This window comes from Ambystoma mexicanum, chromosome 7p (genome assembly GCF_040938575.1).
Source record: "Ambystoma mexicanum isolate Mex_15411 chromosome 7p, UKY_AmexF1_1, whole genome shotgun sequence".
Lineage (NCBI taxonomy): Eukaryota > Metazoa > Chordata > Amphibia > Caudata > Ambystomatidae > Ambystoma > Ambystoma mexicanum.
The window spans coordinates 493,924,021-493,950,235 of NC_090939.1; the positions used below are offsets into that span (position 1 = coordinate 493,924,021).

General features: G+C 45.6%; 1 protein-coding gene across 10 annotated transcripts in view; it reads left to right on the plus strand.

Annotated features, from left to right (window-relative positions):
• CASK (calcium/calmodulin dependent serine protein kinase) overlaps positions 1–26,215 on the plus strand; it is a 2,777,982-nt gene that overhangs the window by 2,568,069 nt on the left and 183,698 nt on the right. For all 10 annotated transcript variants that reach the window (XM_069636511.1, XM_069636508.1, XM_069636509.1 and 7 more), the window contains one exon: positions 7,927–8,129. In XM_069636511.1, the coding sequence (XP_069492612.1) occupies positions 7,927–8,129 (203 nt within the window). The remainder of the gene's footprint in view (positions 1–7,926; positions 8,130–26,215) is intronic.

Consider the following 26,215-nt stretch of genomic DNA (forward strand, 5'->3'; position numbering starts at 1 on the left):
CTGTCATTCTGCTGTTTCTCAGGAGACTTGTGGTACCCAGAGTTGCTGGACATGGCCATTTATCCTCCCTGCCTTCTTCTGCAAAGGACAAGCCTCCTCCCAAACACTGAGGGGACAGTCCTGCACCCGTACCTCTGCAGCCTTGTGCCTTCATGCCTGACTGCTGAAAAGCTGTAAGGAGTGGGATTTGTCAGATGTTGTCCTGGCCATGGTCCTATTGGCTAGAAGACACACAAAATGTATTTATGCCTGTAGGTGGCGGATGTTTTGGTTTGGTGCCTGGAGAGGGTTCTGGACCCTTTTAGTTGCTCCACTTCCTATGTTATGGAAAGTCTTCTGTCTTTGGCCTGGACGGGCCTACAGATTGGTACAGTGAGGGGATATCTTTGGGCCATTTCAGTCTTCAAGAGGACCCCAGAGCAAGGCTTCATTTTCGCGATTCCCATGGTCATTCAATTCCTGAGGGTTCTTTACAATTAGTTTCCACCATGCCAGTTTGTTGTTCTGGCATGGGATGTAAATATAGTGTTGATTATTTTAATGAGCACTCTGTTTGAGCCCCATCATTCTTGTTCTTTAAGGCTGCTCACCCTTAAGGGACTTTCCTGGTTGCCATCATTTCTGCTAGACTGTGAGTCAGCTCATTGCTCTGTCTGGTAATCCTCCCGACTTGGTTTTCTCCAAGTTGAAGGCGACATTGAGAGTTAGACCCACCTTCCTTCCGAAGGTGACCTCTGGTTTCCATCGCTCTCAAAAGATCCATCTACCCGTCTTCTTTCCTACAACTCATCCTTCCAAGCCAGACGATTGTTTCCACCGGCTGGATCCGGTGAGCGCCCTCTAGTTTTATGTCTCTCAATGCAGAACTGGCCAGATGATCAACTCTTAGTTGGTTATACAGGTTACCGAGCTGGCAGGGCTGTTATCAAACACTGTGTCTCAATGGATCATTCTCTGCATTTCGGCATGCTGCGATCTGGCCGGCAAGGAGGTCCGTGAGGGTCTCAGGACTCACTACACTAGAGGATTGGCTACCACCTCGGCTCTGCAACGTGAAGTGCCTGTTCTGAATATTTGCCAAGCAAGTACTAGCCCTTCTTTGCACACGTTTGCTTAGTATTACTGCTTGGATTTTGTCTGGTCAGGATGCTCATCTTGGCAGAGCCATCCTTCAGAGTTTTCCAGTTTACATGGTTCTCTTGCTATCCTCCCTCCCTCCCTGTCATTGTACTGGCTTGGGAGTCTATCATAGATGAGGAATCCGTGAGAGGAAGGATTCCATTAAAAGAACAAATTACTTAACTCTGTAATATTCTTCCTGATCGACGTTCTTCCCACAGATTCCTCAACGCCCTCCCTACCTGGCCCTATTTGGTTAGCTAGCACACCTTAGTTCTGCGGTCCCTTGGTGTCAGACTGCTAAGGAAAAAGAGTGGATCTGACTTGACGGGCGCAGTGCTTCTATATATAATGGCCCCAACATCATACCCGGCACAGGGCGCATAGATGCATCGAGCAGAGGCGACGTGGAGCTTTGCTGTGCCCCCTGGTGGTGGAAATGGTTCCAAAGAGATCATAAATGAGGAATCCGTAGTGACGTCAATCAGATAGAACATTGCCGAGAGGCAAGTAATTTGTTCTTCCAAATACTGATCCATACCAGTCACAGGAAGAGAGATTTGTAGTGGGGTCTGCCAACTACCAGTTCAGAGTCTTGCTGTTGGGCCTCAATTCGGCACGCAAGTTCTTTACCAAGCTGCTGAGTCTGGTAGCAGCTCACCCCAAGACGGAACACATACATGTTTTCCCCCTACTTGGATGGCTGGCACATCAGAGCTAGTTCGCTACACCAGGTGTTAGCACGTCTGTAGCATACGTGCAGCCTGTTGCACAGTTTAGTTTCTCCCTGAACTTCCAGAAGTTCTGTGTTTTGTCCTCCCAGTACCTCCATTTCATCAGGCGGTTTAGGACACGCACCTGGAGAGGACCTGCCCTCCCAAGTATTAGGTGGCGAACATCCTTTACATGGTCCATGTCTTTCAGTTCCATAAGTTTTATCTGGCCTCCGCTTTTCTGCATCTACTGGTACTCCTGGTGCAAGAGGCACAGTTATGTATGAGGTTGCTCTACTGGCTACTTAGGCGTCAGTGGTCTCTGTTTCAGGGGAACATTTCTGACTAACACAAACACAGGGACCTTTTGGGTACTAGGTCTTCGCTCCATTCATTCAAAGCAACTGCTCAGATGATATATTTTAAATTGGAGCCTATCACATTAATACAATAGTCAAATTCTCATATTTGTCCTCTTTTGGCCAACAAGCATTTCAAGCTCTGGGCTCTTCAGTGAATTGATTTTAGTGCTTCATATTACACAAAGTCATTAATGCCTTCCTGCTTCAATAACATTGTTCCAGAGTATTCCCTTTGTCATTATGATCTTGGGCTAGTCTAGCAACTGGATTCTGTGATGAAAGCATCAGGTGTCCTCCTATATGGCCGGGGAAAGGCAGCCGCTACCTTATCGTAACCTTGGTGGTGGCTTCATGAGGGGGGGTCATATGGAAGGAAATGGCTGTCCGGGGGAAGTAGTGACTCCTTTGGGAGAGGCGTGGTATTCATCTTCTTGTGAGGGTGAGAGTCCTATAATTCCCAAGTACCTAATGGCATGCTGTCATTGTACACATCCCTCCCATGAAACTACCCAAAGAACATATTAAGTAAAGTCATCTAAACTGACTAAGGTTTATATCTTGGGAGTTCAAGAATTATATATGATATCCTCTAAATGTCATGATTCTGTCTTAGTTAGAAGTCCTAACCCCAAAGTTAAATCACAAACCTTTTACATAACATCCCCTAACTCTGACCACTCTCAGTTCACAAAAATGCCAAAGGACCAAAACCACTATGGACATCAGGATCCATAATGCTTGTGGTACTGGGACGAGGAAAAGGAACTGGAAGTTAGTAAGGATCAAAGGTGCTATTGACCAGAATGTGCAGTCTAGTCATTGTAGAGGAGGACACCTGAGCGGGACATTTAAAACCCAGAATGAGCTACAGCTGAGGAGAGAAGCAGAAGGAGTAGTAGAGGCAGAAGCAGTCTCGAGTTCTGGAATTGCCGCAGAAGGAAAAGTGGAAGCTAAATTTGATGTGGGAAAAGGTGGTGTGCAGTATTGCAGAGTGCACACAGCAGGAAGTGTTGTCATGGACGGCAACTGGAATAGAGGCCCAGCCCCCTATGTAAGACGTGCTTCTGTGTGCGGGAGGACACGTAAGCCCATCAAAGCTGGCAGAGCTCTAGATAAGAGCCGTGCAGACTGCTGGAGTTATGTAGGAGCAGTCACCGGAATGGGCAGAAGGTCCATTGCCACAGCAGCAGAGAGTGATGTGAGATGCCACAGAAGACCAGCGAGTTAGCCTGCAGTTAAAGGTGACCCTGGTGCGCTCCAAGCAGGACAATTGGCAGTAACTGATCATTTTGAATACAGAACAAATAAAGTAAAGAGGCGACAAGGGCGCAATTCCCCTTTTATAGGATACCAACTTGGGGAAACCCGTAACCCACATTGCAAACAGCCAAGGGGCAACCAAGAAGCAGTCAAGAGACAACTTGGGTGCAATTCTCCCTCCTTTAGTTTCTAGTTTGGGGAAACCTATAACCCACATTGCCAAGTATCAAGAGACTATAAAAAGAGGCAGCTATTGTTCAGCCCCCCTCACATGGGATGCTGGTATGGAGAACCTTGGAACTAAGACCAATTGTAGTTGTAGGAGTTTCCTTCCTGGCAGAAGTGTAAACCAGGAAAGGGATCAGTAGTAGTTAGTCCTGGCAGCCGAGTATACCAGGAAAGAAGATGATGGTGTGAAGAAGTGTGATTGTGGCAAAAAGGTGTGGTGGAAAGAACTAGTTTACTGTTTTCATTTTGACAAACTCTTGCATCACCAAAGGTAGTTGCTGTGCTATCCTAACAAAAGTATTCCATTGGAAGAATAAGTGTGATATGCTAATAATTGCTTTGCATCGTGATGAAAACAATTCTTGGTTTATGTGTTCTTTGAGAGAGACATTTGCCTTATCAAAAAGGATACTGTGAATGACAGTAATTGCTCTTATTTTTGAACAGGTGTTTGTGAAAGAGACATTTAATTTACCAAGTGGAAGGATGCAGTTGAGGGAAAAGACATTTTATGTTGAACTGGACAGAATTTTGTGAATCAGATCTTTACCAAGGGTATTCCTGAATTGATCCAGGAGAAGGGAGCCAAAACTTAGTGACAATTAGTACTTTCTAAAACGTATACGTTTGACCCTTTACACTGTGTTGAACTCGAGACAGCCAAATATTCCTTGTATATTTTTGTTGTTTGTATTAGTGTGAGGGTATGAGACTTTTTGGACACTAGGTCTTCTTTCTTTATTTTTAGTTTGCTTAGTTAGGGACATACTCGTTAGGACAGGGAAAGATAGGCCTTTATCTCGCCTATTTTCATTTTAATAAATGGCAAACATTGAGAAATCTATACCTTTGTGTCCACCTCACATTTGTGACTCCTCACAATACCAGCATCTGTTTAGTTAAAAATGGCAGCATAGTAGCCTTGTTCTTTTATTCTTAACTGTGTCATCATATTCTGCTTTTTTATTCTTTTACAGCCTTGCAAACTTCCTTAGTATTTCAAATCTGGATTTTTGTTGATAAAAACACCTGCAGTCAGAGATAAACCCCATATGTCATCCCTTAACTTTATAACAATGTATGTGCTCCCCTAATACCCAGATCTCAAACTCTGTTATCTATCACCCTATATCTGCAGTTCAATGACCCTGCTTGCCTCTGATATTAATGAGGAACCCTACTCACAGCAAGCTCTCTCCTCTGAAGCATCTTTGGCTCGGCCATTGCGCCCCAACACTCATCTCCTCATGAGCCCCTCTAAAACAGGGCTCCAAATACTGTTGCTCCAGAGGGCCCTAGACCGGCCTCCCCTCTTAATCAAAAGGCCTCAGATTAATCTTCTCGAATCATGGCAAGACCTCCTCTCTCCAGGCAAAGCCTCCTCTCTGAAATAGCTCCAGAAAGGCAGTTCTCATCCTGCAGTGCCGACCAAGCCATGCACCAGCCTCCTCCTGTTTCTGAGCCACTTAAGAAACTTCTTTGTAAATCCTCTCTATGTCGGTGGTGCCCTCGTTAAGAGATCACACACCTGCCCCACCAAGCAGATCTCCCAGGCCATCTGCCACCCTACAGCTCACTTCTCACCATGTGTATTTTGGGGCATTGCACCACTCCTCTCGCACTGGGTCCAACTGTGGGAAGCCATCACTGTCTCGCTAGCCCGTGTCATAGGATTTTCCAGACGGTTCCCCGCACACAGTCCTTCACTGGGCTCTTTCTTGGTTAAATACTGGCACCATACTTCTCTCCCTTAGCCATCCATGGGGGGGCAATGCTCTGTTCTACACATCCACAGCACACTTGCAGGTCTGCACTTAGTTCCCCCGCGATTGGGGAGGACAGTTATTGACTAGATCGAAGCTGTTTGATGTTCAAATGTGCCTTGGCACACCAACCAAGATATGTGAAGCACGGCAAGCGGAGCAGGCATTCTTTCACGTTTTAGTGCCCACCCCTCTTGTGTCGACAGAGCTGGGGCTAAATAAATGTTTTGACTTGGTGCGTCTCTTGGGATGTTATATAATGCATTATTTATACTAGCAAATATCTTACTGCAAATCCCATGATAATAAGGAAATGTAGATAAACATGTCCCTGGGCAGCATCAGATTTGGAACCCAGTTTTAGCTTGGGTTGCAATGGCTGAGGCAAAGATACCTCAGAGGCAGAGCTTGCTGTGACCAGGGGTACTCATTACACAGCAGATTGATTCTACAGAAAACTCAACAAGCATTATTCAGACTCTTGGAGAATCTGTCTACAATAAGAACCCTCTACTGCAATCTCCCTTGTGGTGCAACCAACTGCAATTCTAGTTCTCTGATAAAATTACTGAAATTGGGAATTTTAACTCAGAGAAGGCACAACTACTGCGTCACAGCGACATTGCACAGGCATACATTGAAAATCTCACACACGCCACTAATACAGCGGACACTGCAGTATTCACCTCTGGGCTCCTTTTTAACTTCCAACACTCTCCTTCCACATGGCATCAAATAGATTATTCTCAGTCTCCACCTCACAAACTGTGCCGGAGATCCATGCCCTTCTAGCATCATAAACAATTGTGTAGATTTAATTTGTTACGCAATTACCAGATTTGTTAATGCATAATTTTGAGATGGTTGGTGCACAGTTGATTTAAAACAAATCTGGGTTACTCCAATATTTTAAAAGCTAACCTTGACTCAACGGACTGTATAAGCTACTGCCCTGTTTCCAATGCCCTTTTCTTGCAGAACATTCTGAATAAGGCGGCTTCAATGCACCGTCAGACTTATTAGAATCCAAGTACTTATTAGGCCACCGCCAAGCCAGATTCTTCCCACAGAGTATGCTCTCATGGATGGTAAAGATTCTCTCTTCCGTATTAAGGATCAAGGATCTGCTGGCCTCATTCTAATAGATCCACCTGTTGCATTCAACACTCTGTACCATTTCATTCTGTTATAGCATTTTGAGATATCAGGGGTGCTTCAAATAAAGCAGTTTCATTTCTGGCCTCCTTTCTCAGCAATAGAATATCACAGGTAAAAATAGCCAACACGTCTCTGACCCAGTCTCCATTGAATTTGGTGTGCCACAAGAAACCTGTATCTTTATTTTATTTAATCTTTATCTTAAACTTCTACATGACTTTCTATCAGTATAAAGGGTGGAATTCCAAAACTAGCTGATGACACTGCAATTATCTTCAAGCTGTGGGGAGACCTACAATCCAATCACAGAACATTTTTACATCTTTTTCAATGCATTGAATCACACAGATCATGATTGCTGGCACCCCCACTTGCTATTCTAAAGTTCTAAAGTGTTACCCATAATTTTCCTTAGCCTGCCAAAAAAAATCAAACCCCCTCTGAGCAGTCAAGACTGTGGGAGTACTTCTTGACTCAAAACCTTCCATGACTCCTCAATGTGTTTTATCTCGCAATCTACACATTTTCAATTAATGTTACTAAGGCAGTTAATACCTTTATCAGAACATCGCTGTACCATTATCGCTAGAGCTATGATGGGTGCCAAGTTAGACTATTGGAATGACCTTTGTGCAGGAGCCACTGAATCTTTCATCCATTCTTTACATTTGCTACAAAACATCACACATCACCTTGTTATGAATCTTGCCGAACATGCTGATATTTCACTGGGTCTTAAATGACTAATTTGGCTTCCTGTAAAATCTAGACTTTCTCTTCAATTGCTCACCATTGCTCATTCAAATGTCTACGGCAAAGCCCCTTTCTACTTGAAGAAACACTTGCAAAAAGAAATCCCATAACAATTAAACGCATTCTAGAAAGTTGCTTGCTTCCTCGACACATTCTTTTTGCAAGTGTTTCTTCAAGTAGAAAGGGGCTTTGCCGTAGACATTTGAATGTGTCGAGGAAGCAAGCAACTTTCTAGAATGTGTTTAATTGTTATGGGATTTCTTTTTGGGTCATGCACTTTATACATGCTTTGTCAATTCTTATTTTTGTAGTATCTATAGTAAATTCTTACAATGAGACTTGTATAGGTATACCACTATGCATATGAATATCAATAAAAATCCTTAACTCTGACATTTCTCCCTGTTATTTGTACAGTTTTCATGTGTTCAACATGATTTTATTTTTACCGTTATATACTTTTCTTTCTTACTGATAGTGATGTTTTGCAGTGATCATTTTAACATGACAGACAATGCCATTTAAAGTCAAGTAGTCTTTTATTGTCATTTTTGTGCCTCAACATTTTAGACACAACCAGACCTCCAAAGAAAGATGAAGACAATGGTAAAAACTACTTCTTTGTATCACATGACCAAATGATGCAAGACATATCCAACAATGAATATTTGGAATATGGCAGCCATGAGGATGCCATGTATGGGACAAAACTGGAAACAATACGAAAAATCCATGAGCTGGGAAATATTGCAATACTTGATGTAGAACCTCAGGTAATAAAAATCATTTTTGGTACAGAAACAAAGGACTGTTTAAGCACTTTTCTAGAGGTTTCAGCTGAAATATAATTTCCTTAAAGTTTGTTTTTTGTTACACTAAGGCTAAAATATTTTGATTTCATTATTTTAAATATGTCTTACTGACTTGCTGTGGGGTCTAATGGTCCTCCTTATGTATTGTTTATGTTGCTTCATAAAGAATATTCTCTAATTTACAAGCATGAGTGTATTCTTTCAGACAGCACATGGTTGTTGTCAAGGTGTAGTAGTCTGCTGGTCAGAGTGCATGCTGTTAGAATGTATGGTGCAGCTAGTGGAATGCATTCCATGGGTGCAATGTTCTGCGTGGCTGGCTCTGAGTGCTGAACTTGCTGGCAGTTGTAAGGAGCTGTCTTGGGGTTTGGGATGCCAGTGATATATTGTCCTATACTTGGTGTTATCCTGTGCAATGGAAATAAAGTACTTGCCTTACTCTGGACTCTTCTGGCACTTATTCACTGGAAGAACCCTGATGCATCATTTTGGCAGCAAGATGGTCTTGTCTGGAGATACTTGGAAGCTTTGAGTGGGAGCAGCCATTGAGACTATCGCTGACCCTGTTGGAAGAGCCATCTGGATTCCGTATGTGCAAGCGGGAGGGCCAGGGGTGGTGCTGTTAGCTTGCAGAAGGAGGTGGAGTCCCATTCCGGTCAAGCGCGCTAGTGAGCAGCAGCGGAGGGTGGTGGACGTCGTTCCCATGGGCAATCAAGGCAGGGTGTGGGGCAAGGAAGCGGGCAGCAAGTCTCCGTAGGCTCGTGGGCCGAGCGGCGTGAGCAGAGTGTGCCGTGTGGCAAAGTCGAGTAGATCCCTTAACAGCGTGACCGGGCTGGCAGGAGCCGACAATTTCCAGGCAGACTGTGGCAGCATGTATGCCAGGCAGTGGAGGCACAATATTGAGAGCAGCCTGTGTGCCGGGCAGTGCAGGCACAGTGGTGGGACCAGAGTAGTGGTCGGGAGACTCCGATGTGTGTGGACAGCCATTGGCCATAGCAGAGGCCAGGAGCTCCTTTCACTTCAGCAGCCCGACCAGTTACGGTGATATCATTTCTTTAGAACCAATGAGCTGGCTGGTGCCTTGGGCAGAGCCAATGGCAAATCGCTTTGCTATGTCGGCGTCCCATGGACTACAAAGGAGGCGGTGCCCGAATCCTTTTGGTGTTTGACAAGAGCAGAGGCGGACCGGCAGAATAAGCCGGTTCGGATGGGCGGCGCTTCTAAACACTGAGTGGTAGTGCGGTCCGGTACGGCTGCCAGGAGGACTTCAAGTTGGGGTAGTGTACGTTAGACCAGTGAAGGTTTGTGCAGTGAAGTGTGGTCGTCAAGGAAGAAGAGAGCAGAGGGAGCAGGAAGGTCCGGGAGCCATAAAATGGTTGGGTCTTAATGGCACACTTTCGAAGGGACTGTGTTCTCCGACGTATTCCTTATCTTGATCGAATAAAGATGATATCTTTGAGGAATAAGTAGAATCTACTTGAAGAAAGAACTGAGCAACACGATTCCGAGGCCCACGAAGGAACAAGTTACTTCTTACCTTGTAACGTTCCTTTCAAAGGGATTGTGTCCTCCAACGTATTCCTTATCTTGATAGATTACATTCCAGCTTGCTGGCCTCGGAAATGTTTTCAGTAGAGGGTGCTGCGCGTCGACATCCCTCGAGCTGGTGTCCCTCGACAGCCACCGTCTCGGCGCCGATGTCATCATGCGTATAAATGGACTCGCGCAGCGACCGTTGTTCAGTTCCGTTTTTCTGCGCTTCGTGGGCCTCGGAATCGTGTTGCTCAGTTCTTTCTTCTTTCTTCAAGTAGATTCTACTTATTCCTCGAAGATATCATCTTTATTCAATGGCTTCCTCATCCGAACCGTTGACCCCACGGTCCGGTTTCAAAAAGTGTTGTGATTATGGGAAGAAAATGTCATTGACGGATCCTCACAGGATCTGTTTGTAGTGCCTGGGATCGGAGCATCACTGTTCAGAATGCGAGGACTGCATGTCTGTTAGGCAGAAACCTGTGCAGTTCCCTTTGGGAACACTGCAAAAGCTTTGGGAACACTGCAAAAGATTTAGGACTACAGGTGTTAGCCGTAAACCCACTTGGTAGCAGTCTGTAGCACCCAGATTTACCTGGTAGCTGTGGCTGAGCAGTCAGACTTCTCTCAAGAAGAGTTAGGCAGTATGCAAAGTATACACAATAGGCACTCAGATACAATAATACAAGCAAACACTGACTAGAGCTTTGGTATCAAAGTATATAATTATTTATTTAAAAACACACTGTTTGAAACACTCCAGCACTCTTATTGTAAAACACTCTAAACACAGTTACTATTATAATATATACAACCCTTGTTCCTTATCAGAGAAGTCTTAGTTAACACCACTTATTTCCATACAGAGGTGAGCGCTTAACTATAGATGGCACTCCAATAAGTTTATGAAGAAGGGAGGGAAAAAGACAGATTATGGAAAGGTACACCACTCTAAGATTTAGGAACACTTATTAGCAAGGCAGAAGAGTAAGTCACTTGTGAGCCAAAGTCCATAGGCTGAGCCCACTCTTAGAGAGAGCAGAGCACAAATGCGCCCAAGATCACACAGTTACAGTAGGCTTAAAAAGTCTTGCAGAGAGTTTCGAAAAGAGTTTATAGAGGCTCAGAAAAGTTCAGCCAGGGTGTCCCAGGCTAACCCAGGTTCGAAAGTCGGGGGCTAAATCTACCCCGTACAGTCGGTGGCAAGGGAAGCCGGGCGGGACACTGTGCCTTAAGTGGGAAGGATCCTCCAGCGGTGGCAGTTGTTCCTGGCAGCTGGTGCAAGTCTCGTCGTCGTCCAGGGGAAGAGAAGATCGCGACTTGGAGTAAAGATGAAGGTCGTTGCACTGCCAGGGAAGAAACCAGCCGCAGAGTTTTCCGGTTAAAGGTATTACCCTTTAAATTGCGGTCGAGGTAAAACGTGGTATCCCGGTTGCCGGGGTGCTTGGCACAGGCAAGGCGGCCACAAGATACGTCGGGAAGGCGAAAAGACGGTGAAACTGGTTATCCCCACCAGTCAAAGGAAGAAGACTCTGGCGGGAGATCTCCTCTGTCGTTGGGAAAAGTGGTGAGACGGTCCAGCAGGGCTCCACCGGTGGTGTCATCGTGGCAGGTCGGCTCAGCTTCCCCCTCGTCGGATTCTTAGGTCCTGTGGCGACTTCTGAAGTTCCAGTCCCCAAAGCCCTGCTTTTATGCAGAAAACCCCCATTCACTCAGCCTAGCTGTCACTCAAACATGCTAAGTGGTGAGCCGGCCGGCTCACCACTTGGGCCAATCAGGACGGAGTGCGACTTGAGTTGCCTAGGCAACTCAGTCCAGGGTGCCTAAATCCCCCTCCTCCCCTCCTAAGTACCCCAGACAGAGTGGCACCACTTTGGAGGGCTTCTGTGCAGAAGCCCGCCAAAAAGTGGAACAAAGGGCTCGACTTGGGTTGGAGTCACAGAAGAGAACACAAATGCCATTTTAGAACCGAGTTTTGGCAAAAAATACCAACCGGAGAATTAATATTAATTAAATAAACCGGGGGTATGTTCGAGGCTATCGTAATTAAATAAATAAAGATAGTAGCCTCGAACAATGGGAAAAACCCATAGAGAAATATTTGCGGTTGAATATAAAAAGTATCCACTGCCACCAGCCAAAACTCGATCAGGGGGGACGGAGACGTGCCCCCTCGACTAACAGACCCCAGGGCAATCGAATTGCCCCAGCCAGTATGTCCACAATATGATGGTTTGTACTGGTTCTGTTCAGAATTAAGACTAGTAAAGTCAATGGTGACTTTACAGACCCTGGGAGACAGTAGACAGTCCCAGGATATGGAGTCTATACTGGGGAGTCACTATGACACCCCTGTGTTACTGCACTGAGGGTGCTGTGTAACACACATTACAAAAACACATGAAGCCCTATGGAGTAAAAGACCCCATAGCCCATTAAACACATCTAGAGTCAAAGAAACGCACTCAAATCATGCCCAAGAATGAGGGTAAAAGAGTCTCACTCTTGGCAGGAGAAAAAATAAACCCCAAAAATCCAGCAAAGCTGCTGGGGGACTCACTAGGTTAGGAAATTCAGCCTAAATAGAGAATTCTCCCTAACAATGTCCATGGCGGCGAAAGCCTTGAAGGAGCGTAAGGGGAAGCTAGAAAGAGGTAAGACTCTTAAAACTTCTACTCCTTCGAAAGTTTCCTCGGCAGAGTCGAGACATTCGTCTCCTCGCCGTCACAGGAAACATTCCCGTTCAAGGTCTCGAAGCGGTTCCCATCAGTCTTCGAGATCTAAACACTCGAAAAAGAGGCGTCGTAGATCTCCCTCTTCTTCGTCGTCTTCCACTTCCCGGAAAGGGTCACATGCCGCACGAAACACAGCTCTCCAGCTAAGTGGGAGGAATTACGTAAGAAAATGCTTAGCGTCTTCGGGAACGCGGCCTCGACCCCCTCGGAGACGGCTAAAGGTGATACCCCGGGTGAAAGACCCGAAAAATCGAAACACCGCAAGTCGTTGCACCCGGCGAAAGAAACTGCCCGAGAGCGTCATGAACGCTCGAGCAAAGGCAGTAAATCTGCGTCATTGACACCTCTATCGAAGGGCCCGTCGACACACACATCAGTTGAATCGTCGCCGTCTTCATCGCCGATGTCAACACCGATAAAGGACAGACCTACTGCTGTTACTACATCTCAGTCAGTAGAAGTACCGAGGGCTTCGATCATGACCTCGATAATGTTGTTGATAACCTCGACGACTCAGAGTAGGATCCCGATCCTCTCGAGTTCTTCGAGGCCCCTTCATACTTTTTCAATGCCTTTTTCGGTTTCATCGAAGCCTTTGACTTCTGCGTCGACAACTTTGACGTTTTCTCAACCTGTGACTACAAGCTTGGCCCCTTCTGCTCTAGAAATGGGTTTTAAACCATACCCTAGATCTGATTATTTTAGAGCTTTCTCCTCTGTATATGAGGAAGGGGAGGATTCCGATCATGAGAGACCTTTTGGGTTGCAAATGACCACAACACCTATACCTGAGGAATTTATCTCAGAAGAGAACAGGTTAAAGGATCTTCAAGACTCCTTACATGAGGCAAGTGGTTTAGATACTTCTCCTGAAGTAGAATTTGCTAAACCAGACCCTGGGGAGCATGCTGAGACCCCTTATAGGGTTCTGATGGCCAGAATAATAGAGTTCATGGGGTGGTCTACACCTTAACCATCTTTTCAGCAGGATGACCTTACTGACATCCTAGATAAAGGTCCACAGGAATATCCTGTTGTTCCCTTTCATTCTGCACTGCAAATGAACATTTCTGCTAATTGGGAAACTCCTGAAGTTATCCCGGCAGTTAACAAGAAACTATCTGCCAAATACAGAGTATCTGTCTCAGACCCTGAATATTTGAGCAAGCATCCAACTCCAGAGAGTTTGGTTGTACAAGCAGCAACTTCATCGAAGAGTAGATCTGCATACCCTACTATTCCACAGGACAGGGATGATAAAAGGTTTGACGCTATGTCAAAAAAAGTCTTTTCGGCATGTAGCATGGCGCTTAAATCTATTAACGCCACTTGCACGCTTGCAAGATTCAGCCATACACTTTGGGAGTGTGCTTCATCTGCGGCTGACTGTCTCCTGGAAGGAGAGGAAAGGGAAGCATTTTTAAACATCATTAAAGATGGGAAAGATGCAATGTGCGAGTCCCTTCAAACTGGCATTGATTCTGCTGACAGTATCAGCAGGGCCATGGCGGCTAGTACTACAATCCGCAGATATACGTGGTTGCGAAAGTCTGGATTTGCTCCAGATGTACAGGCCAGACTTTTGAATATGCCCTTTGACGGCACGTCTTTATTTGGTAAAAAGGCTGATGACAGCCTGGAAAAGTTAGACATCTAAGGCAGCAGCGAAATCTCTTGGAGTTGCAATTCGTCAGACCCCGAATTGCCCCTCGGGAACCTCCTGGAGGAGTAGGTCCTTTCGCTTTTACTCCGCATTCAGAAAAGGCAGAGGACAGCCAGCTCAAAGGGGCCAAAAACGATTCACCCGTGGTGGACGGGTTAGAGGTACAAAAGCCACAGCAGCAGATGCCTCTTTACCCTCGGCATCTGCGTCAGCCGCCTCTAAACCCCTCTGAGGTCTCTCCCCACAAGACACCAGTATGGGGCAGATTAACTCAACATCTGGCGGAATGGCAGGCTATGACGTCAGATGCTTGGGCATTGGAGACAGTTGCCCAAGGTTACTGCCTGCCTTTCCTGCACACCCCTCAGTCATCCACCGGGGAACAACTCTTTGAAGTTTCCAGATCCGCTCCTTCTGCAGGAGATTCTAGACCTGCTAGAGAAAGGTGCCATTGAACCGGTACCTGTAGCGGAGAGGAACAAAGGTTGGTATTCCCCCTACTTCCTATTACCGAAGAAGGACGGAGGACTGAGACCCATCTTGGGCTTGCGAGAATTGAACAAATTCCTCAGGAAAGACAAGTTCAAGATGGTAACCCTTTCTCAGATCCTTCAGGCCCCCCAGCTTCAGGACTGGTTGGTATCTCTAGATCTTCAGGATGCTTATTTCCATGTGCCAATCCATCTCAAACACAGGAAATACCTGAGGTTCGCAATTGGCAACTCTCACTATCAATTGCGAGTTCTGTCATTTGGGCTGACCTCTGCCCCGAGGGTCTTCACCAAGCTAATGTCAGTAGTGGCTGCAAGTCTCTAAGGAGGGAAGGGATCCACATCTACCCTTACCTGGACGATTGGTTGATCAGAGCAGTATCTTCGGAACAAGCTCAGATCCAACTAGATTATGTCTGCCACTTCCTTCACAAAGTGGGCTTCTCCCTCAATTTAAAGAAGTCACAGATGATACCATCACAGAGACTCCAGTTCATTGGAGCAGTCCTGGACACTTCCCTGGGAAAATCCTTGCCACCAGAAATAAGGGCTCAAGATATTCTACAGATGGTCACCAAGTTTCAAAATGCCCAACGTCTACCAGCCTTTGACTTTTTGAGGTTGCTCGGCCGCATGGCATCCTGCATCTTCCTAGTGCCAGAGGCTCGCCTGAGAATGAGATCCCTCCAGTGGGCTCTAAGAACTCAATGGTCGCAATTCTCAGGGAGAATGTCAGATCTCCTTCAAATCCCAGACAGAATAGGTTGAGACCTTCAGTGGTGGGCCTGTCGGGAGAACATCTTGAAAGGGGAACAGTTTTGGCAACCATGGCCGGAGATAACAGTAGTCACGGATGCCTCACTCACGGGGTGGGGAGCCCGTACCAACGACTTGACCATCAGCAGTCATTCCTCTCCATCGGAGTCCAGACTACACATCAACCTATTGGAGCTGAGAGCAATCGGACTAGCGCTGAAAGCTTTTTTGCCATCAGTACAGGGAAAGAATGTCCTGATAATGATGGACAACACAGTGGCCATGCACTACCTCAACAAAAGAGGGGGCGTAGGGTCACTTCCACTGTGCAGAGAGGCAATGCAGCTCTGGTTTTGGGCAATTCAGGAAGGAATCTCTCTATCAGCAGTTCACCTAGCCGGAGAGAAGAACTTGACAGCGGACGCTCTGAGCAGGCAGAGCACAGTCTCCCATGAGCGGGAGCTAGCTCAGGAAGTCCTTCAGGAGATCTTCACCCTTTGGGGAACCCCTCAAGTGGATCTGTTCGCCACCAGCATCAACAGGAAGTGCGATCAGTTTTGTTCAAGAGAATTTCCCCCGATAGGAGCTCTAGGGGACGCGTTCGTAGTGGACTGGGAGTTTCCACTTCTGTACGCGTTTCCTCCACTCCCTGTCATTCCTCAAATGATGAGGAGGTTGAGAAGATTCTGGAAATCCATGATCCTTTTTTGCTCCGGATTGGGCCAGGAGAACGTGGTACCTGGACCTTCTGGACATGTCCATCTGTCCTCCGATTCGTCTTCCGCAAAGCGAGGACCTTCTCTCGCAGAAGGGAGGTCAGGTTCTCCATCCAGACATCAGAATCCTCAAACTTCATGCTTGGTTTCTGAAAGGTTGAGATACAAGGATTGGATCCTTCCGGATGACGTCATGGAAGTGTTGCTTTCGGCTAGGAGGCCAGCAACAAAGACTTTATACCGCTGCCGTTGGAACAGATTTTGCAGCTGGTGTAGTGAAGAGAATATCGATCCCTTTTCATGCGGTACACCAATGGTGTTATCTTTTTTGCTCTATTTGGCGAATTCAGATCTCCAAGTAGGTACGATCAAGGGCTACCTCGCAGCGCTGTCAATCTTCAAGCGCACTGCGGAGGAGCCATCATGTTTCAAACTACCCCTAATAATCCAATTTCTGAAGGGATTAACTAATGTCTATCCCCCAAAGCCTTTCCAAGTTCCCTTATGGGATTTAAATCTAGTCTTAAACTTCCTGATGGGTACTCCTTTTGAACCACTCCATTCTTGTTCATTAAGATTTCTCACCCATAAAACTGTCCTACTAGTGGCTTTAACATCTGACAGAAGAGTGAGCGAATTACAAGCTCTATCTTGCAAACCTCCTCATACTATTTTTCACAAAGACAAGGTTGTCTTACAAGTGAAGCCTAATTTCCTCCCAAAGGTGGTCTCTGAATTCCACATCACTCAGAAGATAACCTTACCTTCATTCTATCCTCCTCCCCATCCAGGGAAAGAGGAAGAGAGGCTACATAGGCTGGATCCAAGGCGTGCCTTGAGCTTTTATATCAGCAGACTTGCTAGGATAAGGCAAGCAGACCAGCTGTTTATAGGTTATGCAGGACAAAAATTAGGACTGCCAATCACAAAACAGACCATTTCAAGATTGATTATATTAGCCATTCTAGAATGCTACAAATTGGCAGGGAAAGAGCCCCCTCAACATCTTGGGGCTCATTCAACCAGGGGTATCGCAGCCTCTTCGGCTCTCCAAAGAGGGGTACGGATTTGGGACATATGTGCAGCTGCCACATGGTCGTCCGCACATACCTTTGCAAAATTCTACAATCTGGATTCCTCCTCTAGCCAGGAGACAAGATTTGGCAAAGCTTTGTTACATTCTGTACATTCTTGAAGGGAAATATTCAAATTTTACTCCCACCTCCATTTGTACACCACTGCTATGGGAGTCTATCAAGATAAGGAATACGTCGGAGGACAAAATCCCTTCGAAGAACAAGTTACTTCTTACCTTGTAACGTTCTTTCGATGGGATGTTCCTCCGGCGTATTCCTTATCGCCCCTCCCATCCATTCCCCGCAGTAAAACTTCCCTTGTAGTTGCAGCTTACGCTCCTTCAAGGTCAATAACCAATTCATGCACAGCTAAATTTTCAAGCATCAAAACTGAACTGAGCAACGGTCGCTGCGCGAGTCCATTTATACGCATGATGACGTCGGCGCCGAGACGGTGGCTGTCGAGGGACACCAGCTCGAGGGACATTGACGCGCAGCGCCCTCTACTGAAAAAATGTCTGAGGCCAGCAAGCTGGAATGTAATCTATCAAGATAAGGAATACGTTGGAGGACACAATCCCTTCGAAAGAACGTTACAAGGTAAGAAGTAACTTGTTACTTCGTGGGCCTCGGAATCGTGTTGCTCAGTTCTTTCTTCAAGTAGATTCTACTTATCCCTCGAAGATATCATCTTTATTCGATCAAGATAAGGAATACGTCGGAGGAACATCCCATCGAAAGAACGTTACAAGGTAAGAAGTAACTTGTTCTTCTAGGGTAGGTGTGTTTAGACCAATGTTTTAATTATGTAGTTTGTGCTTTGTTGTGGTCTCACTTTATTGGTGGGTAGTTTTGCTGTGTAATTGTGTGTGTGTGTGGGTGTGAAAGTTGTGTTCTCATATTAGGGATGCTATACAAACCTTGGGGTCTGATATTGATTTATGGTGGGCTTTCCCCTTTGGTCAATTTTGGGCTTGTTTTATTCACAGGACGCTTCGCTGACAACGTTTTTGTGTTCCTTTCTTGTTGTTCTTTTGCTCTCTGTGTTGGAGCGGGGACACTTATCATTAGGCAGTTTGCCTACCTCTTGGACATTGGAGGCAAGGGGGTTTGAATTTGTTTTTATTTGTTTTGGGGATCTTAAATCTGGTGGTTTTGGCAAATATGTTCTTCTTTTCATTTCAGGTGGGTGTTCTTTGTTGGACATGAGGGCAAAGGGGTTGAATTTATCCTTGTGTTTAAATCTGGTTTGCCTTCAATCTGGTTTGCCTTCGTCTGTGTTTGGACAACGGAGGGGAAAACTTGTCCTTTCTCATTCTGTCCTGTTGTGGCGTTCATATGTGCGTCAGGGGCACTTTGTGCTATTTGACTTTTGGGAATATATGAGCCGATGAGGTGTTGTGTGCTCATTCGGGTGCACCGCGATGCTGCTAGGTGTATGTGAGGGTGCAGTGAGGTGCTGTGCTCTCACCCATGGTATGTTGTGCAGTGAGGTGTAGCAGTTTTTGGGTGTGGTGTGGTGCTGCAGGGAGTCATGGTGTGGCGTTTTCCATCACCTGGTATCAGGAATTAAGGTGCAGTTGTGTTCTGCATGGAGTCATTTTTTACAGTTTCAGTGCGTGGTAGTGAACGGTGGGTAAGAACCACACGCACCAGGGTGCTGGATAGTTGATGTTTAAAGGTTGTCCAGTTTGGTTGGGTATATAGCACACAAGAAAATCAGAAGTCTAGTCAGCTCAATTGATTTTGAATGCTGGTTTATTAACGTGTAGGTTGCTGACCCATGTTTCGACCCAACAGGGGTCTTTAGCAGGGCGGGTTGTAAATCGTTCAGGGAAAATATGCCGAGTGATGAGCTCCAATTGGTGGCTCTGCTGGGTAGCAAGCGTTCAGGCCAGCGAGGTCTCTGCAGTCAGGAATGTATGGTGCAGCTAGTAGAATGCAGTGCATGGGTGGAATGTTCTGCATGCCTGGCTCTGAGTGTTCCACTTTCTGGCAGTCGGAAGGATCTGGTTAGGGGTGGAGGATGCAGTAATATATTGTCCTATACTTGGTTACCTGTACACTGGAAATAAAACACTTGCCTGGCACTTATTCACCGGAAGAACCCCGATATATCACAGTGCTTACATTTTCTGTACTGAACTTCATTTAAGAAAATCAAACATTACGGTTTATCTCCTTCTGAGGAATGTGGGCCAGCACTCTAAGGACCAAACATGCAGATATCAAGTTACAGGAAAGTCCCTTCCTCCAATATGTAGCCTGAATGATGTACACCACATGGCAGCTACCTGTACCTGACTGCTGCGCTCTCCCCATGTGGTTGATTATGAATCGCCCATCCCTCTTCTAAATGTCATTGGTCTATGCCATCCCTATTGACCTTATTGTCATGTTTGTTCCCGATGTGAAAGTGACTAGGATTAAAGCATCCTATTTCTAATGGCTTCCTTACTGCCACATGATTACTAATCGTGGGTATATCTTCTCCAGTGCCTGCTAGTTTGATGCATTTTTTCAGCCACTATGGGCACATGTGTGTGTGTGTGTGTGTGTGTTTGACAGACATGCACAACACCACCCCATAACCTTGTTTCCTTTGTTCTGCTAGGCCATAAAGACTGCATATGGAAACTAAGGCACAATAACCATATACTATAATGACACATCAGACGCGAGGTTAGTTTCCCAAACAAGTCTGCTTTATTTCAAAGTTTTTCTCAGTCGGCCAACTGGGTCTCAACGCCTCACGGCGTGTGTTCCCAAACACTGTGAGATGCGAGAGAGCGAACAACGCTCAAGCAGCAATATATAGATATTAGACATATCTTTTGTTAAGGCAATTCGACCCGCCCACATACATGTCATACAGGCTAGGGTTCAGTGATTGACAATTATGACAAGTTATGGCAAGTCTTCATTCAGTCTAAACATTGTTATTCTAGCAAAGGCAGCAGAGACAGCTTTCTGTTACGGGGAACATGGAGCTCTGGCTCGGCAAGGATATTGTGTTCTTAGCAGAGAAACATTCCTTACTACGTTATCTGTGTGTTTCGGCTCATGAGTTAAGGATAGTTCTGAAGCAGAAAATACCACTCTCCGCGAAGGAGCACAGCTAGGAGAATATAATTCATGTTTAACTGCCTTTTACAGCAGTGCTTGCAAGACAAACCGGCAGCTGGACTACTGATTAGATGCAGCTTCTGCTCAACTTCAAAGACTTAGTGAGAGAGAAAAACAATGTATTTTGGCACAGTTTCACAATCCTGTCTGTGTTAGTATTTCAGCGTTCATGCTGTGGCCTCGCACTGTGTGCGAGTCTAAAGCATGGAATATATGTGCAAAGTGTTTGACAGAAAAGAAAAAAGCAAATGGCCGCATTTCACAAAATGGACGCCCTTTGGTTACTTTGACGATTCTTGGATTGCAATGTTTGTCACATGATGTGATTCGCTTCTGGCCAACATATTATACGTATCATTCGACTATGGGATTACTTTTCTGGTCTAACAAACCCTCCTTTTGGTCTTAAGCCAATAGCATCATCCATACATCGCGTCTTCATCGGACCATGTGTCCAATTCCGAACTACCCATGTCGCTATAATCGTCATCAGAAATATTAATTGCGATAAATTCTTTAATTATTTCATTTTCGTGTTGTTCACCTTCACTTAACATGCGAGGAACTTTCGTACTAATTGCATGTACACACTCATTTGTAATTTGGGAGCAGAGGACTGGCAGGCATTGTATGCAACAACAGCAGAATATGAGGATTCCAAATATTATAACCAAGATTGCAATTAGTTTCCATCCCCATCATCGTAGCAGTTCCCAAAACCATGAACTTATATTCAGATTTCAACCGGCTATGGGAACATGAATTTCAGAGCTTAGGACATGCAATTTCTAAATTGTTTCAAATATCGTGGGGGAGTCACCACTTAAGAATACACAGCACGCTGACCCCACCAATTTGCATACTCCTCTACAATCGGCCAAAATTATATCAAGCACCATTCTATTTTGAAGTGCAATTAAGCTGATTGCTTTTTGTTACAATGTCATTTTATAGAGTATATCTGTTGTCTCATTTATCGGTTTTTCTAACACCCTGGACAGTTCTCTTATATTCCATGAGTTTATTGCTTGTCCCCAAAATGGTATGAATTATTTCGCTATATCCCCAGCAATCTGTCCTGTGGTATCATCTCATTGTGGCCGAGATCTAGATAATTTTGCTATTTCAGAAGTTTTGGAAAGAAATACACCAGGTAAAAGTATCCCTAAATAACAGGTCCCTTCCCAAGTTCTAGGCGTCCATGGATAGGCCTGATCTTCACATATAAAATAGACAGAACTTCCTATATATAATGTTTTTTCTTCTTGTTCAAGTACAGCAATATTCATGCATCTAGTGAATGTTCCCACTGGGTGGGAACCCTTGTTCCGTAAGCAAAATGGGACAGAACGTGGACTATGATTAATAGTATAGGAGGGAGGCACAGCATCGTTGTTTCCTACCGGAGCCATTTTAAAAGTGATTAGGGACTGGTAAGACCTAGAGAGTGTCTCTACTGGACTTTACCGGTTTTATTTTGTTTCTGCTTGTTTCTACGGAACAACCCAATGGTTCCAATACCAATCTTTCAAATTCATTTACGTTTGTTCCATCAAACTGACAGAGTGACACTATCATTCCATTTTCCGAAACAAAATAGCACTCTTAATGATACAGGCGGTATTAAGGGGCAAAGGATGTACATACCAGCCCATTCCTCTTTCCCTGTGCTGGGGTAAATGGGAACAGACCCAACAATTGGACCTATTCAAGATAGCATGGGTTATATTCATAATCAGCAATAATGTATTATTATCATATCCTTTTCTATGTTTCACTTCTTGTGATGGAAGAGTATAAGAGAGCACATGTACAGGGCTGCTCACTGTAGGAGCATTGGTAACGGACCAGAGAGAGTTTAAGGGATGCACAGTCTCCAGATATCAAAATATTGGGATCAGTGTAATCAGAATGCAAAGTGGTATCATAATTAACAGCATATTATTCTTTCTAAACCAAGGGGGTCATTCCGAGTTTGGAGGCAGCCATGGTGCTGTTAGCACCATGGCTGCCTCCAAACTCGGGTCCGGGTCCGGTGTCTCTGAATGGGGACTTACCGGGTCATTCCAACTTTGGAGAACCAGGTAAGTCCCCATTCAGAAAACCATTCCCCTTTCCCATTCGAGCCCCCATAGTGCTCATTGGGAATGGGGAAGGAGCAAATAACGGGCCCGCTACTCCCTTAACGGGTCCCGCTAAGAACGGCTGGTCGGACCAGCTGTTCCTGGTGGGACCCGCTAAGGGACCTCGGAATGTGGCGGTAGGGGGTTAACGGCACCAGCATCCTTACCGGTGCCGTTAACCCCTACCGCCATACTCTGAATGAGGCCCCAAGTCTTTCTTGGAGTAGATTTGATATCAATCTCCTGCTCCTACCTGTGAGGCGAAGAACCTTGTGGTCATCTTCGACTCCACCTCTCCTCTCTTCACATCTCTGACGTCTCCAAGAAGTCAAACTATCAACTGCACCTCTTCAGAGGTATTCTTAATTTCCTTACTTTCCATCAGAAACTCACTGTCTCCAGAGCTCTGGTCTTCTAGGATGGACTACTGCAACAGCCTCTTTCTAAATCTTTCTGCCTCTACTCTCCGACCTCTTCAACTTATCCAGAACAGGGCTGCAATACTTGTCCTTGGCCTCAAGCCCAGGGATCGTATCTCACCAGCTCTGAAATCTCTTCATTGGCTCCCAGTGGCAGCAAGGATCAAGTTCAAGACCCTCTGCATTGTCCACATGACATTCTGGGACCGCACTACCTCCAACTCTCTCTGCCTAAACATCTGCCCTCTCGAGCTCTCAGCTCATCCACTTCCAACTCTCTGAGGGTCAGTCGCTTTTCCAAGCATAGAGTTGGGGGCAGATGTCTATCCTCGGCAGGGGCCTCTCTCTGGAACAGCCTCCCTGCCTCTCTCTAATTTACGCAGAACCATCTCCGGTTCCGGAAAAGCAACTCAAGACCTTCCTCTTTGTTTCCGCTTTCTCTCTTCCTCTCCCCTGCCGATTCCCGACTGCTCCACGCACTGGTCACCTGGCTACCCTCTGAACTTGGACACAGGCTCCTGCATGTCCAGTTGCACCTTGAACTGCCTCCAGGCTCCCCTAGCACTTGTGATCTGCATCTGCAACCTTACAGTTGCTTCTCTACAAACTTATGAGACACACGCTGGCTGCACTTTTGAGTTACCTTAACTTCTCCCTCGGCACTTCTCCCTTTCCACTTCCTGCGATCTGAATGGCGCAGGGCCTAGTAAAATTGTTGTTTTGTCCTCCCTGTGCTTCTCCCTCCTTGCCTTGTTTCGCCTAGGGACACTTGTGTACAGGCGCGTTATAAATGCCATATATCATAATCTTGTCAAGGGGACAGAATGCATAGTTTGGAAGACCAAAGAGGATATTGGCACAGTAGTCCACTTTAGAGAAGACCAGAGTGGTTAGGAGATATTTGGTGGTTTTGAGGGAAGGAGGTGCCCGATTTTCCCGATATTTAGGATGCGAGCCACTGTTGCAGTTTTATGGATGAAGGGTAGAGAATGTGTGTGTTAAGGGTTGTAGATGATGCCAAAGTTTCTAGCTGAAGAGTAGGGAAGATTGTTGGTGGGAACTAGGCAGGAAGGACAAGAGAGAGAGGATTTGGCAGGAAAGAAAAGCATCTCTGTTTTGGAGGAGTTCAACATAAGGGTGTGTGAGGTCATCCAGTATTTAATAGCAAAGAGACTGTCTGCGATTTTGGTAGATGTGTCAGTGGAGAGTTCAGGAAAGGAGAAAAACATGTGGGTGGTATTGCTAAGAATTAGTACAACAGCACTCGATCAAAGGAGCTTGGTCGCTAATTCAAAGCATAGAGAGAATTGAGATCAGAGTGATAAACGGTATCAAAGGCATCAGATAAGTCAAGGTCGGATTAGGATAGAGGATAGGTTGGAATATATTGCTGAGGCAATAAAGTTGGAGACCTTCATGAGAGCAGTTTCAGTTTAATGGCAGGTGCGGAATCGGGCTTGGCAGTCGTCACGCAATGATTGGGCGTATCAACAAAGTTAGTAAGGCGGTTGAATCCAACTCTTTCCAACACCTTTGAGTAGTGAGAAAGAAGTGACACAATCTGCACCTTGCTTTTTCAGGAGCGGGATGACCATGCCCATTTTGAAATTAGAGGGAAAGCAGGCAGAGTCGAAGGACCGGTTGAAGATATTAGCGAGGTGAGAGGCCATTAGAGGGTGTGATAAATCAAGGGCATTCATCTCTTTTCCCTTGTGTGAAGCTCCCTGCCCTTCCTCTGTGGCAAGGGAAGTGAGCCCACCCCAGAGCACCCTACCTATGGGTGGAAGCCAGTGGGACCTCAACAGGAGAGACTCCCCAGACTCCTCCTGTGGAGACCAGGACAAAATGTGCAATACAGAGACTTGTCCGAAGAGAGGACTACCATATGTTATTGTCAACACGAAACAGAGCCTGTCACTGTAAGTGGAAACCTCCATTTAACTGGAACGAGGAGGCTGGAATGGAGAAAGATGCTGCAACAAGCAGAGAGAAAGACACAAACGTCAGCCAGGGAAGCCCCCAGGGGGATGTAACATTTGGAGGGCGAGACTCTGCAACCAGCAGAGCCCTGTGAATTTAGAAACTGCTCGGGTGCCAAAGGCAGCGTTGGACTTGCAATGTCCTTGGAGAAGGAAAGAGCGAGAAGCTGATGGTGGTGGCATGGCCACGAAGATTTCGTGGTGGACCGGCGGTCCACAAAACCTCGAAACCACTAAGTGGTCAAAGCCACATACACTCCGAATACCTGCAGAGTTTCTAATCCGTCCAGCAGGAGAATGTGGAAAGCAGGACACCAGAGTAATGACAGAAGTGAAAGAAGCAACAAACCCCGAATGAACGGAGGCCCCAGTTACATTGTCTCAGAGAATCCATGGTAACTGGGAGAAAGGGAGACCCGGAAAGCCGCTGGGGAATAGTTATGGGAATGCTCATACTCGTCCCAGTCAAATCAAAGTTAGCATGACCTCGAAATTGAGAGACTAGAATAATGGCAATGAGATTAAGCCAAATGCAATAAAGATTGAGAGAGAAACTAAAAGACATATGCCTGAGGAGGAAGGCAGAGAAAAGATCGAGAGAAAAGCTAGACGAGACACGCTTGGGTAGAAAGGCAGAGACTTATATATGTCTAAAGAGAGAGACTATAAACAGAATGCTATGAATTAGGCAGCAGAGATGAGAATACCAAGAGGGAGAGTTGTAGAGACTGGAAATCACTACCCTGGGGAAAGGGGGATGCATCACCTTTTTGGTAGAGGGAAAGCTCAGAACCAAAGTAACATCAAACCTATTCAAACAGATCAAATTATTAGTCCAAGGACAATGAAAACAATTGTTGAGATGAACAAAAGTATAATGAGATCTTGAGAGTTATACGAACTCATTAAAGAAGTCACAAAGGACTATTTAAAAATCACCCATTAAGAAGAAACTGGAAGAAAAGATTTGTGAGATGCAAAACACCCGGAGAAGGGAGGCATTCTCCTGTATTTAGTTGATGGAATAGTGGTAGGGTCAGCTTAGGGTTATTTTGGATGTGGACATATTCCTTGGGACATTCACAGATGACGGACTAGTTACTTTGATAGGTAGGGAACACCCCAAATATTCTTTAATAAACACATCTTTAAAAATGTTATCCAAGAGTCCGAGTCCTTCTTCTGACCCGCCAAAATGGGAAATAGGTTTGACAAACTGAGGAGGAAGGGGATCTGATGGGGCACATGAGGGGTTAGCCTTCATCAGCAGTGCAAGTCTTCCTTACTGTTGGAATTTCTGAAGTGTGAGGTAGAGGCAACGAAAGATGACAAAGTAGGTGGAGGGAGTAAGTTGAGGGTGAGGAGAGAGTCCCTGATTTTGGAAGCAAAGTATTTCACAAGGTTACTAGCTGACAGAGTAGGTTAATAGT